Consider the following 12,500-nt stretch of genomic DNA (forward strand, 5'->3'; position numbering starts at 1 on the left):
GGGGAACTTTAAACCAGACACCCTGAAGCCTAAAGAGGTGGTCAGTCTGCTGCTGGACGATGAGGAGCTGGAGAAGAGACGTGAGGGGACTTGTGATTGGTTCCTGTTGTTCCTGTGTGAGAAAGCCCGTTTACTGATTTGTCTGCTACCTCTGTATTGTGTCCCGCAGTGCGCGTTCGTCAGGAAGAGAAGACACAACAGGAGGAGTGCAGCAAGGTGAAGGACCGCAGGAGAAAGAGAGAGAAATACGCTGACAAGGTACAACCTTATGTCACGCCTTTTTAAACAATACTTTTAAGTTTCTGACCCCCTTTCCCTGTTTCCACGTTTTGTGATGTTACAGCCTTATTCTAAAATCGATTAAATATTTTTTTCCCCCTAATTAATCTACACAATAGCCAGTAATGACAAAGCAAAGACAGTTATACATTTTTAGTTTTTTTTTGTTTGCTAATTTATACAAATAGTAAAATAGTAAAATAAAGGTAAAATAAAGGTAAAATATAAAATAAATAAAAATATAGCCCTTCGTACATCAGCTGATATCTCAAAGTGCTGTACAGAAACCCAGCCTAAAACCCCAAACAGCAAGCAATGCAGGTGTAGAAGCACGTTGGCTGGGAAAAACTCCCTAGAAAGGCCAAAACCTAGGAAGAAACCTAGAGAGGAACCAGGCTATGAGGGGTGGCCAGTCCTCTTCTGGCTGTGCCGGGTGGAGATGATAACAGAACATGGCCAAGATGTTCAAATGTTCAGAAATGACCAGCACGGTCAAATAATAGGTCTGGGACAGGTAGTACGTCCGGTGAACAGGTCAGGGTTCCATAGCCGCAGGCAGAACAGTTGAAACTGGAGCAGCAGCACAGCCAGGTGGACTGGGGACAGCAAGGAGTCATCATGCCAGGTAGTCCTGAGGCATGGTCCTAGGGCTCAGGTCCTCCTCCGAGAGAAAGAAAGAGAATTAGAGAGAGCATACTTAAATTCACACTGGATAAGACAGGAGAAGTACTCCAGATATAACAAACTGACCCTAGCCCCCCGACACAAACTACTGCAGCATAAATACTGGAGGCTGAGATAGGTGGGGTCAGGAGACACTGTGGCCCCATCCGATGATACCCCCGGACAGGGCCAAACAGGAAGGATATAACCCCACCCACTTTGCCAAAGCACAGCCCCCACACCACTAGAGGGATATCTTCAACCACCAACTTACCATCCTGAGACAAGGGGGCGCCAACCCAGACAGGAAGATCACGTCAGTGACTCAACCCACTCAAGTGACGCACCCCTCCTAGGGACGGCATGAAAGAGCACCAGTAAGCCAGTGACTCAGCCCCTGTAATAGGGTTAGAGGCAGAGAATCCCAGTGGAAAGAGGGGAACCGGCCAGGCAGAGACAGCAAGGGCGGTTCGTTGCTCCAGAGCCTTTCCGTTCACCTTCCCACCCCTGGGCCAGACTACACTCAATCATATGACCCACTGAAGAGATGAGTCTTCAATAAAGACTTAAAGGTTGAGACCGAGTCTGCTTCTCTCACATGGGTAGGCAGACCATTCCATAAAAATGGAGCTCAATAGGAGAAAGCCCTGCCTCCAGCTGTTTGCTTAGAAATTCTAGGGACAATTAGGAGGCCTGCGTCATGTGACCGTAGCGTACGTGTAGGTATGTACGGCAGGACCAAATCATTGCTCAGATACATGAGCAAAGTTAAAACCGTAACTTGTCGCTTGTCTTCTTGTTTATTACCTGTGTTCCTCACTGACTGCTACTCTTTCCTCCAACACTAAAATCTCAGTATCTCACTATCTGCTCACCTGCCCAGGTCCTCAGTGTCCTTCAGCCTCCATGTTCCTCAGCCTTGGAGCCAGTCAGCTCCACTCTCTGTTCCACCACTATGTCTCTGAGCTCCTTCAGCCCAGTCAAGATGTCTGGGTTGGTGGTGGTTTGGCCAGTCGTCTGTTTGTGGGTCGTCTCTGTAGCTTCAGTACCTTGGCTCTCGATCAAACTCTCTCTGAGTCAGCCAATGTGGGAGAATTTGACATATTTAACAAAGCTAAGGTCTGTGGTAAAGCTGACCACCTAGCGTGTCATTGTAATCTGATGCTGAAAACGTCTGTGGGAAAATGGAGCCTGTTATGTAGGTGAAGGTCTTCATCTTCATTAAATCTGTTGAGATTTTTGTTTCCACTGAAACACAGCCAAGTGCTTTATTAAAAGGTGTTTTGACTTGACCTATTTGTCTTTTACGACCCAAGTCCATTCAGATCTGAGAGGAGTTCATATCTTTCATATAACACCATCCCTATAACCCCTCTCCCCCCTCTCTCTCTCTCCCCCTCTCTCTCTCTCCCCCCTCGCTCGCTCGCTCGCTCTCTCTCTCTCTCGCTCTCTCTCCTTCCCTCTCGCTCGCTCTCTCTCCTTCCCTCTCGCTCGCTCTCTCTCCTTCCCTCTCGCTCGCTCTCTCTCCTTCCCTCTCGCTCGCTCTCTCTCCTTCCCTCTCGCTCGCTCTCTCTCCTTCCCTCTCGCTCGCTCTCTCTCCCTCTCGCTCGCTCTCTCTCCCTCTCGCTCGCTCTCTCTCTCTCCTTCCCTCTCGCTCGCTCTCTCTCTCTCCCCCTCTCTCGCTCGCTCTCGCTCTCTCCCCCTCTCGCTCCCCCTCTCGCTCGCTCTCGCTCTCTCCCCCTCTCGCTCGCTCTCGCTCTCTCCCCCTCTCTCTCCCCCTCTCGCTCGCTCTCTCTCCCCCTCTCGCTCGCTCTCTCTCCCTCTCTCTCGCTCTCTCCCCTCTCTCGCTCGCTCTCGCTCTCTCCCCCCTCTCGCTCGCTCTCGCTCTCTCCCCCTCTCGCTCGCTCTCGCTCTCTCCCCCTCTCGCTCGCTCTCGCTCTCTCCCCTCTCGCTCGCTCTCGCTCTCTCCCCCTCTCGCTCTCTCCCCTCTCGCTCGCTCTCGCTCGCTCTCTCCCCCTCTCGCTCGCTCTCTCCCCCTCTCGCTCGCTCTCGCTCTCTCCCTCTCTCGCTCGCTCTCGCTCTCTCCCCCTCTCGCTCGCTCTCGCTCTCTCCCCCTCTCGCTCTCTCCCCCTCTCGCTCGCTCTCTCCCCCTCTCGCTCGCTCTCGCTCTCTCCCTCTCTCGCTCGCTCTCGCTCTCTCCCCCTCTCGCTCGCTCTCGCTCTCTCCCCCTCTCGCTCGCTCTCGCTCGCTCCCCCTCTCGCTCTCTCCCCCTCTCGCTCGCTCCCCCTCTCGCTCTCTCCCCCTCTCGCTCTCTCCCCCTCTCGCTCTCTCCCCCTCTCGCTCTCTCCCCCTCTCGCTCTCTCCCCCTCTCGCTCTCTCCCCCCTCTCGCTCTCTCCCCCTCTCGCTCTCTCCCCCTCTCGCTCTCTCGCTCTCTCCCCCTCTCGCTCTCTCCCCCTCTCGCTCGCTCTCTCCCCCTCTCGCTCGCTCTCGCTCTCTCCCTCTCTCGCTCGCTCTCGCTCTCTCCCCCCTCTCGCTCGCTCTCGCTCTCTCCCCCTCTCGCTCGCTCTCGCTCGCTCCCCTCTCGCTCGCTCTCGCTCGCTCCCCCTCTCGCTCGCTCCCCCTCTCGCTCTCTCCCCTCTCGCTCTCTCCCCCTCTCGCTCTCTCCCCCTCTCGCTCTCGCTCTCTCCCCCTCTCGCTCTCGCTCTCTCCCCCTCTCGCTCTCTCCCCCTCTCGCTCTCTCCCCCTCTCGCTCTCTCCCCCTCTCGCTCTCTCCCCCTCTCGCTCTCTCCCCCTCTCGCTCTCTCGCTCCCCTCTCGCTCTCTCCCCCTCTCGCTCTCTCCCCCTCTCGCTCTCTCCCCCTCTCGCTCTCTCCCCCTCTCGCTCTCTCCCCCTCTCACTCTCTCCCCCTCTCTCCCCCTCTCGCTCTCTCCCCCTCTCGCTCGCTCTCTCGCTCTCTCCCCTCTCGCTCGCTCTCTCGCTCTCCCCCTCTCGCTCGCTCTCTCGCTCTCCCCCTCTCGCTCGCTCTCTCGCTCTCCCCCTCTCGCTCGCTCTCTCGCTCTCTCCCCCTCTCGCTCGCTCTCTCGCTCCTCCCCCCTCTCGCTCGCTCTCTCCCCCTCTCCCCCTCTCGCTCCCCCTCTCCCCCTCTCTCTCGCTCTCTCCCCCTCTCGCTCGCTCTCTCTCCCCTCTCGCTCTCTCCCCCTCTCCCCTCCCCGCTCGCTCGCTCGCTCTCTCCCCTCTCGCTCGCTCGCTCTCTCCCCCTCTCGCTCGCTCGCTCTCTCCCCTCTCGCTCGCTCGCTCTCCCCCTCTCTCCCGCTCGCTCGCTCTCTCCCCCTCTCGCTCGCTCTCTCGCTCGCTCTCTCCCCTCTCTTTCTCGCTCGCCCCCTCCCTCTCGCTCGCTCGCCCCCTCCCTCTCGCCCCCTCCTCTCCCCCCCCTCCTCTGCTCTCTCTCCCCCCCTCTCGCCCGCTCTCTCTCCCCTCTCGCCCGCTCTCTCTCTCTCCCCCCTCTCGCCCGCTCTCTCTCTCTCTCCCCCTCGCCCGCTCTCTCTCTCTCCCCCCTCTCGCCCTCTCTCTCTCTCTCCCCCCTCTCGCCCGCTCTCTCTCTCTCCCCCTCTCTCCCGCTCTCTCTCCCCCTCTCGCCCCTCCTCCCCGCCCTCTCTCTCTCTCCCCCCTCTCGCCCGCTCTCTCTCTCTCTCCCCCTCTCGCCCGCTCTCGCTCTCCCCCTCTCGCCCGCTCTCTCTCTCTCCCCCTCTCTCCCGCTCTCTCTCTCTCCCCCCTCGCCCTCCTCCTCCCTCTCTCTCTCTCCCCCTCTCGCCCGCTCTCTCTCTCTCTCCCCCTCTCGCCCGCTCTCTCTCTCTCCCCCTCTCGCCCGCTCTCTCTCTCTCTCTCCCCTCTCGCTTCGCTCTCTCTCTCTCTCCCCCTCTCGCCCGCTCTCTCTCTCTCCCCCTCTCTCCCGCTCTCTCTCTCTCCCCCTCTCGCCCTCCTCCCGCCCTCTCTCTCTCCCCCTCTCGCCCGCTCTCTCTCTCTCCCCCCTCTCGCCCGCTCTCTCTCTCTCTCCCCCTCTCGCCCGCTCTCGCTCTCTCCCCCTCTCGCTGCTCGCCCCCTCCCTCTCGCTCGCTCGCCCCCTCCCTCTCTCGCTCGCCCCCTCCCTCTCTCCCCGCCCCCTCCCCCCTCTCTCTCTCTCTCTCTCCCCCTCTCGCCCGCTCTCTCTCTCTCCCCCTCTCGCCCGCTCTCTCTCTCTCCCCCCTCTCGCCCGCTCTCTCTCTCTCCCCCTCTCGCCCGCTCTCTCTCTCCCCCTCTCGCCCGCTCTCTCTCTCTCCCCTCTCGCCCGCTCTCTCTCTCTCCCCCTCTCGCCCGCTCTCTCTCTCTCTCCCCCTCTCGCCCGCTCTCTCTCTCTCTCCCCTCTCGCCCGCTCTCTCTCTCTCCCCCCTCTCGCTCGCTCTCTCTCTCTCTCCCCCCTCTCGCCCGCTCTCTCTCTCTCCCCCTCTCTCGCCCTCCTCCCGCCCCGCTCTCTCTCTCTCTCCCCCTCTCGCCCGCTCTCTCTCTCTCTCCCCCCTCTCGCCCGCTCTCTCTCTCTCTCCCCCTCTCGCCCGCTCTCTCTCTCTCTCCCCCTCTCGCCCGCTCTCTCTCTCTCCCTCTCTCTCTCCCCCCTCTCTCTCTCTCTCTCTCTCCCCCTCTCGCCCGCTCTCTCTCTCCCCCTCTCCCGCTCTCTCTCTCTCCCCCCCTCTCGCCCGCTCTCTCTCTCTCTCCCCCTCTCGCCCGCTCTCTCTCTCTCTCCCCCTCTCGCCCGCTCTCGCTCTCTCCCCCTCTCGCTCGCTCGCCCCCTCCCTCTCGCTCGCTCGCCCCCTCCCTCTCGCTCGCTCGCCCCCCTCCCTCTCGCTCGCCCCCTCTCGCTCTCTCGCTCTCTCCCCCTCTCGCTCTCTCCCCCTCTCGCTCTCTCCCCCTCTCGCTCTCTCCCCTCTCACTCTCTCCCCCTCTCCCCCCTCTCGCTCTCTCCCCCTCTCGCTCGCTCTCTCGCTCTCTCCCCTCTCGCTCGCTCTCTCGCTCTCCCCCTCTCGCTCGCTCTCTCGCTCTCCCCCTCTCGCTCGCTCTCTCGCTCTCCCCCTCTCGCTCGCTCTCTCGCTCGCTCTCTCGCTCTCTCGCTCTCTCCCCTCTCTCGCTCGCTCTCTCGCTCTCTCCCCCTCTCGCTCGCTCTCTCCCCCTCTCCCCCTCTCGCTCCCCTCTCTCCCCCTCTCGCTCGCTCTCTCCCCCTCTCGCTCGCTCTCTCCCCGCTCGCTCGCTCGCTCTCTCCCCCTCTCGCTCGCTCGCTCTCTCCCCTCTCGCTCGCTCGCTCTCTCCCCCTCTCGCTCGCTCGCTCTCCCCCTCTCTCCGCTCGCTCGCTCTCTCCCCCTCTCGCTCGCTCTCTCGCTCGCTCTCTCCCCCTCTCGCTCGCTCGCCCCCCCTCCCTCTCGCTCGCTCGCCCCCTCCCTCTCGCTCTCTCTCTCCCCCTCTCGCCCGCTCTCTCTCTCTCGCCCTCCTCCCGCCCTCTCTCTCTCTCCCCCTCTCGCCCGCTCTCTCTCTCTCCCCCCCTCTCGCCCGCTCTCTCTCTCTCTCCCCCTCTCGCCCGCTCTCTCTCTCTCTCCCCCTCTCGCCCGCTCTCTCTCTCTCTCCCCCTCTCGCCCGCTCTCTCTCTCTCTCCCCTCTCGCCCGCTCTCTCTCTCTCTCCCCCTCTCGCCCGCTCTCTCTCTCTCTCCCCCTCTCGCCCGCTCTCTCTCTCTCTCCCCCTCTCGCCGCTCTCTCTCTCTCCCCCTCTCGCCCGCTCTCTCTCTCTCTCCCCTCTCGCCCTCCTCCCGCCCTCCTCCCCCTCCCTCTCGCCCTCCTCCCGCCCTCCTCCCCCTCCCTCTCGCCCTCCTCCCCTCTCACTCTGTCTCCTCGCTCTCTGTCTCCATACAGAGAAAGAAGGATGACGAGGACCCTAAGGATCCTAAGAGGAGGAAAGACGTGAACCTGGTCATCCCTTACAACCTCTCTGCAGACAACTCTAACCTCTCAGCCGACGGAGATGATTCATTCATCAGTGTAGACATGGACGACTCTGCCATGCCTAGTCCCTTCAGTGAGGTGAGAGAGGGAGGGAGCTTTGACCTGAGTGTCTGCAACCTCTGAACTTACTGACTTACTCTTCAACCTTCTATTGGTCTTTCTCTGGGTTGTTCTTCTCTCTATCTTTTGTCTCCATTGTGGACACTGCTATTCCCTTTCACCTCATACTTGCATCCCTTCTTCTCTCTCCACCTCCTTTGTGCCCCATTCTTGGCATTCCTGGCCCCTCTCCTGGCCCCTTCTTCCTCCTCCTGTTCTTCCTCCTCTTCCTCACCCTAACCCCCAGGTGTGTGCATCTCTCCTGTCTCTCCCTGGTCAGATCTCTCTGAGTAGTGAGCTCCAGCCCAGCTCCCTACCTCCAGACCAGGACCCAGACCAGGACCCAGATCCAGACCAGGATGAGAGCAGTAGTGACATGCTAGTCATCGTAGACGACCCTGTGTCTTCAGCACCACAGTCCAGGGCCACCAACTCGCCTGTCAGCGTGTCCGGATCTATGTCGGACAACATGAACGGTAAGACAATGATAGTTAATCAATCGTCAGGCAATCAATTAAAGAATCAGTCAGTCAGTCAGTTTAGGCAATCAATGAACACAGGACTGATTGATCAGTCAATCCATCCATCAATACATTTGTCAATCAATGAACATCTGAGTGATTGTAGTACTTGAAGCTATCCTGTACAACGTGGGTGGTCCAACGTGGGCGGTCCAACGTGGGCGGTCCGTGTTTTGTGATTGGGTGATATGTGTTCAACTCGAAGACAAAGGTTCTTCAAAGGTCAAGTAATGAATCATGCATTATCATCTACTCTGGCACCTGGTGAGTAGCTTTTGAGCTCGCACAGTAGTAGTATCAAAATCTCGGACAGGTCTGACACACCGTTGAGATCAACGACACGACTTAGTGGTGACGAGGTCAACGACACGACTTAGTGGTGACGAGGTCAACGACACGACATAGTGGTGACGAGGTCAACGACACGACATAGTGGTGACGAGGTCAACGACACGACATAGTGGTGACGAGGTCAACGACACGACATAGTGGTGACGAGGTCAACGACACGACATAGTGGTGACGAGGTCAACGACACGACATAGTGGTGACGAGGTCAACGACACGACATAGTGGTGACGGGGTCAACGACACGACATAGTGGTGACGGGGTCAGTCAGGAGAGGTAGGCCCTAATCAAGTGTGACTGGCTAGCTGAAGGTGATCTCTTTATTTAGATCACAGTAGTATTATCTCTGAGTGAGTCTGTTTCCCTATATGTATGCAATACGTGATTATTTGAGCCTGTGCCATTTTGAATTTGCTGAACGCTATCAATAATAACTCAGAAATGTGATTTACGGTGCTCACAGTTTTCTGTTAGGTCTATATTCCTCTTAGCTTGTGTTTTCTGTTAGGTCTATATTCCTCTTAGCTTGTGTTTTCTGTTAGGTACATTATGGCCCTAGGTCTATGTTCCTCTTAGCTTGTGTTTTCTGTTAGGTACATTATGGCCCTAGGTCTATGTTCCTCTTAGCTTGTGTTTTCTGTCCAATGGTTTCTTGGAAGAATTAGGTCCATTTAAAATCTGACCCCTCTGACGTACTTTCAAAGTGATCAAATGAACAATATTTCAAACTAGCATGAATGATTTAGCTGCTTTTACTTCTGGCCCAGGAGAATCTAGCGAAATCCAATCGTCCTTTTGGGAAACTGTACAATCTGAACCAGTCCCAGAATAACACATTCTAGAAAATAAAGTTGTTGGAGTTGTCATGGTGATGTGTTTGTGCCAATAGAATGAGTGATGACTCTGTGCTAATGAGAAGAGGGATGTAGTTTAGTCGACTGGGCTGGGGGTTGGAGGGTTGATGGTTAGGGACTAGTGGAGGGATGTAGTTTAGTCGACTGTGCTGGGGGTTGGAGGGTTGATGGTTAGGGACTAGTGGAGGGATGTAGTTTAGTCGACTGGGCTGGGGGTTGGAGGGTTGATGGTTAGGGACTAGAGGGCTGTAGTGTAGTGGGCTGGGGTTGGAGGGTTGATGGTTAGGGACTAGTGGAGGGATGTAGTTTAGTCGACTGGGCTGGGGGTTGGAGGGTTGATGGTTAGGGACTAAATGAGGGATGTAGTTTAGTCAACTGGGCTGGGGTTGGAGGGTTGATGGTTAGGGACTAGATGAGGGATATAGTGTAGTCGACTGGGTTGGAGGGTTGATGATTAGGGACTAGATGAGGGATGTAGTGTAGTCGACTGGGTTGGAGGGTTGATGATTAGGGACTGGTGGAGGGCTGTAGTGTAGTCGACTGGGCTGGGGTTGGAGGGTTGATGATTAGGGACTAGATGAGGGATGTAGTGTAGTGGGCTGGGGTTGGAGGGTTGATGATTAGGGACTAGATGAGGGATGTAGTGTAGTGGGCTGGGGTTGGAGGGTTGATGATTAGGGACTAGATGAGGGATGTAGTGTAGTCGACTGGGCTGGAAGGTTGAGGTTAGGGACTAGTGGAGGGATGTAGTGTAGTCGACTGGGTTGGAGGGTTGATGGTTAGGGACTAGATGAGGGGTGTAGTGTAGTAGACTGGGCTGGGGACTAGGGGATTACACTAAAGAGGGAGATTGTAGCATGTAGACTACTATATCATGCAGAAAGCAGGGTGAGGTAAGTGGGAGAGAAGAAGAGGGAGATGAGATCCAGGATGGAGGGAGAGTTGAGATGATTGGAGGGAGATGAGATGGAGTAAGGGAGGAATGCATACTCTGAGTGGAGAAGTTGTGGTATATTACAGTCTGTCATGGGGAAAGAGGGAGAGGAGGAGGGTGATGTCTGAACCACAGCGTCTGGATCAGAACCCAGAGATTAAGAAATTATTTGGGCTGCAACCTCAGAGAAAAGGAGGAGAGGAGAGAATTGGGCCAATCATCAGACACACTGGAACACACTGGAAAAGGAGATCGTCTGCCACGGTTGTATGGAGTACTTGTTAAAGTCTTAGAAAGATGATGTAACAGGGTTGACTATATATTATCGTAGATGTGAAGCGTTAGTCAATCAATTAAATGTATTTATAAAAACCTTTTTACATCAGCCAATGTCTCAAAGTGCTGTACAGAAACCCAGGATAAAACCCCAAACAGCAAGCAATGCAGGTGTAGAAGCACGGTGGCTAGGAAAAACTCCCTAGAAAGGCCAAAACCTAGGAAGAAACCTAGAGAGGAACCAGGCTATGTGGGGTGGCCAGTCCTCTTCTGGTTGTGCCGGGTGGAGATTATAACAGAACATGGCCAAGATGTTCAAATGTTCATAGATGACCAGCAGGGTCAGATCATAATAATTACAGTAGTTGTCGAGGGTGCAACAGGTCAGCACCTCAGGAGTAAATGTCAGTTGGCTTTTCGTAGCCGATCATTCAGAGTTAGAGACAGCAGGTGCGGTAGAGAGAGGGTCCAAAACAGCAGGTCCAGGACAAGGTAGCAACGTCCAGTGAACAGGTCAGGGTTCCATAGCCGCAGGCAGAACAGTTCAAACTGCTGGAGCAGCAGCATGACCAGGTGGACTGGGGACAGCAAGGAGTCATCAGGCCAGGTAGTCCTGAGAATTGGTCCTAGGGCTCAGGTACTCAGAGAGAGCAGCATAAATACTGGAGGCTGAGACAGGAGGCGTTGGGAGACACCGTGGCCCTGGCCGACGATACCCCCGGACAGGGCCAAACAGGCAGGATATAACCCCACCCACTTTGCCAAATACAGCCCCCACACCACTAGAGGGATATCTTCAACCACCAACTTACCATCCTGAGACAAGGTCGAGTATAGCCTACGAAGATCTCCCTCACGGCACAAACCCGAGGGGGGCACCAACCCGGACAGGAAAATCACGTCAGTGACTCAACCCACTCAAGTGACGCACCCCTCCTAGGGATGGAATGGAAGAGCCCCAGTAAGCCAGTGACTCAGCCCCCGTAACAAGGTTAGAGGCAGAAAATCCCAGTGGAGAGAGGAGAACCGGCCAGGCAGAGACAGCAAGGGCAGTTCGTTGCTCCAGAGCCTTTCCGTTCACCTTCACACCCCTGGGCCAGACTACACTCAATCATATGACCCACTGAAGAGATGAGTCTTCAATAAAGACTTAAAGGTCGAGACCGAGTCTGTGTCTCTCACATGGATAGGCAGACCATTCCATAAAAATTGAGCTCTATAGGAGAAAGCCCTGCCTCCAGCTGTTTGCTTAGAAATTCTAGGGACAATTAGGAGGCCTGCGTCTTGTGACCATAGCGTACGTGTAGGTACAGTGCCTTGCGAAAGTATTCGGCCCCCTTGAACTTTGCGACCTTTTGCCACATTTCAGGCTTCAAACATAAAGATATAAAACTGTATTTTGTGGGACACAATCCTGAAGTGGAACGACATTTATTGGATATTTCAAACTTTTTTAGCAAATCAAAAACTGAAAAATTGGGCGTGCAAAATTATTCAGCTCCCTTAAGTTAATACTTTGTAGCGCCACCTTTTGCTGCGATTACAGCTGTAAGTCGCTTGGGGTATGTCTCTATCAGTCACTGTATGTACGGCAGGACCAAATCAGAGAGATAGGTAGGAGCAAGCCCATGTAATGCTTTGTAGGTTAGCAGTAAAACCTTGAAATTAGCCCTAGCCTTAACAGGAAGCAAGTGTAGAAAGTCTAGCACTGGAGTAATGTGATCACATTTTTGGGGTTCTAGTCAAGATTCTAGTGCTTTATTCGGGTAGCCGGAAAGTAGAGCATTGCAGTAGTCTAATCAAGAAGTGACAGAAGCATGGATGAATTTTTCAGCATAATCTTTGGACAGAAATCTTCTGATTTTTGCAATGTTACGAAGATGGAAAAAAGCTGTCCTTGAAATAGTCTTGATATGTTCGTCAAAAGAGAGATCAGGGTCCAGAGTAACACCGAGGTCCATCACAATTTTATTTGAGTTGACTGTACAACCATCAAGATTAATTGTCAGATCCAACAGAAGATCTCTTTCTTTGGACCGAGAACAAGCATCTCTGTTATGTCCGAGTTTAAAAGTAAAACATTTGCCCCTATCCACTTCCTTACGTCTGAAACAAAGGCTCGCACGGAGGGCTATTTTGGGGCTTCACCATGTTTCATCTAAATGTACAGCGGTGTATCGTCTGCATAGCAGTGAAAGTTGACATTGTGTTACAGAATGACATCACCAAGAGTTAAAATATACAGTGAAAACAATAGTGGTCCTAAAACGGAACCTTGAGGAACACTGAAATGTCAGAAGACATCCACAGGGACAAACTGATATCTTTCTGACAGATAAGATCTAAACCAGGCCAGAACATGGCCTGGTTTATTTGGGTTTGGGCCAATTTGGGTTTCCAATCTCTCCAAAAGAATGTGGCGATCAATTAAAGGTAATTTACCACCTTCCCAAGTGCAGTCTCAGTGCTATGATGGGGTCTAAAACCAGACTGAAGCATTTCGTAT

At 55.0% G+C, this 12,500-nt stretch overlaps 1 protein-coding gene across 5 annotated transcripts in view; it reads left to right on the forward strand.

Annotated features, from left to right (window-relative positions):
* The window catches only part of ino80 (INO80 complex ATPase subunit), a 104,970-nt gene that overhangs the window by 83,364 nt on the left and 9,106 nt on the right, over window positions 1-12,500 (forward strand). For all 5 annotated transcript variants that reach the window (XM_042301017.1, XM_042301019.1, XM_042301018.1 and 2 more), the window contains 4 exons: window positions 1-80; window positions 170-258; window positions 6,872-7,039; window positions 7,341-7,536. The exon at window positions 1-80 is cut by the window's left edge and continues 23 nt beyond it. In XM_042301017.1, coding sequence (XP_042156951.1) covers window positions 1-80; window positions 170-258; window positions 6,872-7,039; window positions 7,341-7,536 — 533 coding nt within the window. The remainder of the gene's footprint in view (window positions 81-169; window positions 259-6,871; window positions 7,040-7,340; window positions 7,537-12,500) is intronic.

The sequence above is a fragment of the Oncorhynchus tshawytscha genome, linkage group LG18, assembly GCF_018296145.1.
Source record: "Oncorhynchus tshawytscha isolate Ot180627B linkage group LG18, Otsh_v2.0, whole genome shotgun sequence".
In the NCBI taxonomy this organism is placed as follows: domain Eukaryota; kingdom Metazoa; phylum Chordata; class Actinopteri; order Salmoniformes; family Salmonidae; genus Oncorhynchus; species Oncorhynchus tshawytscha.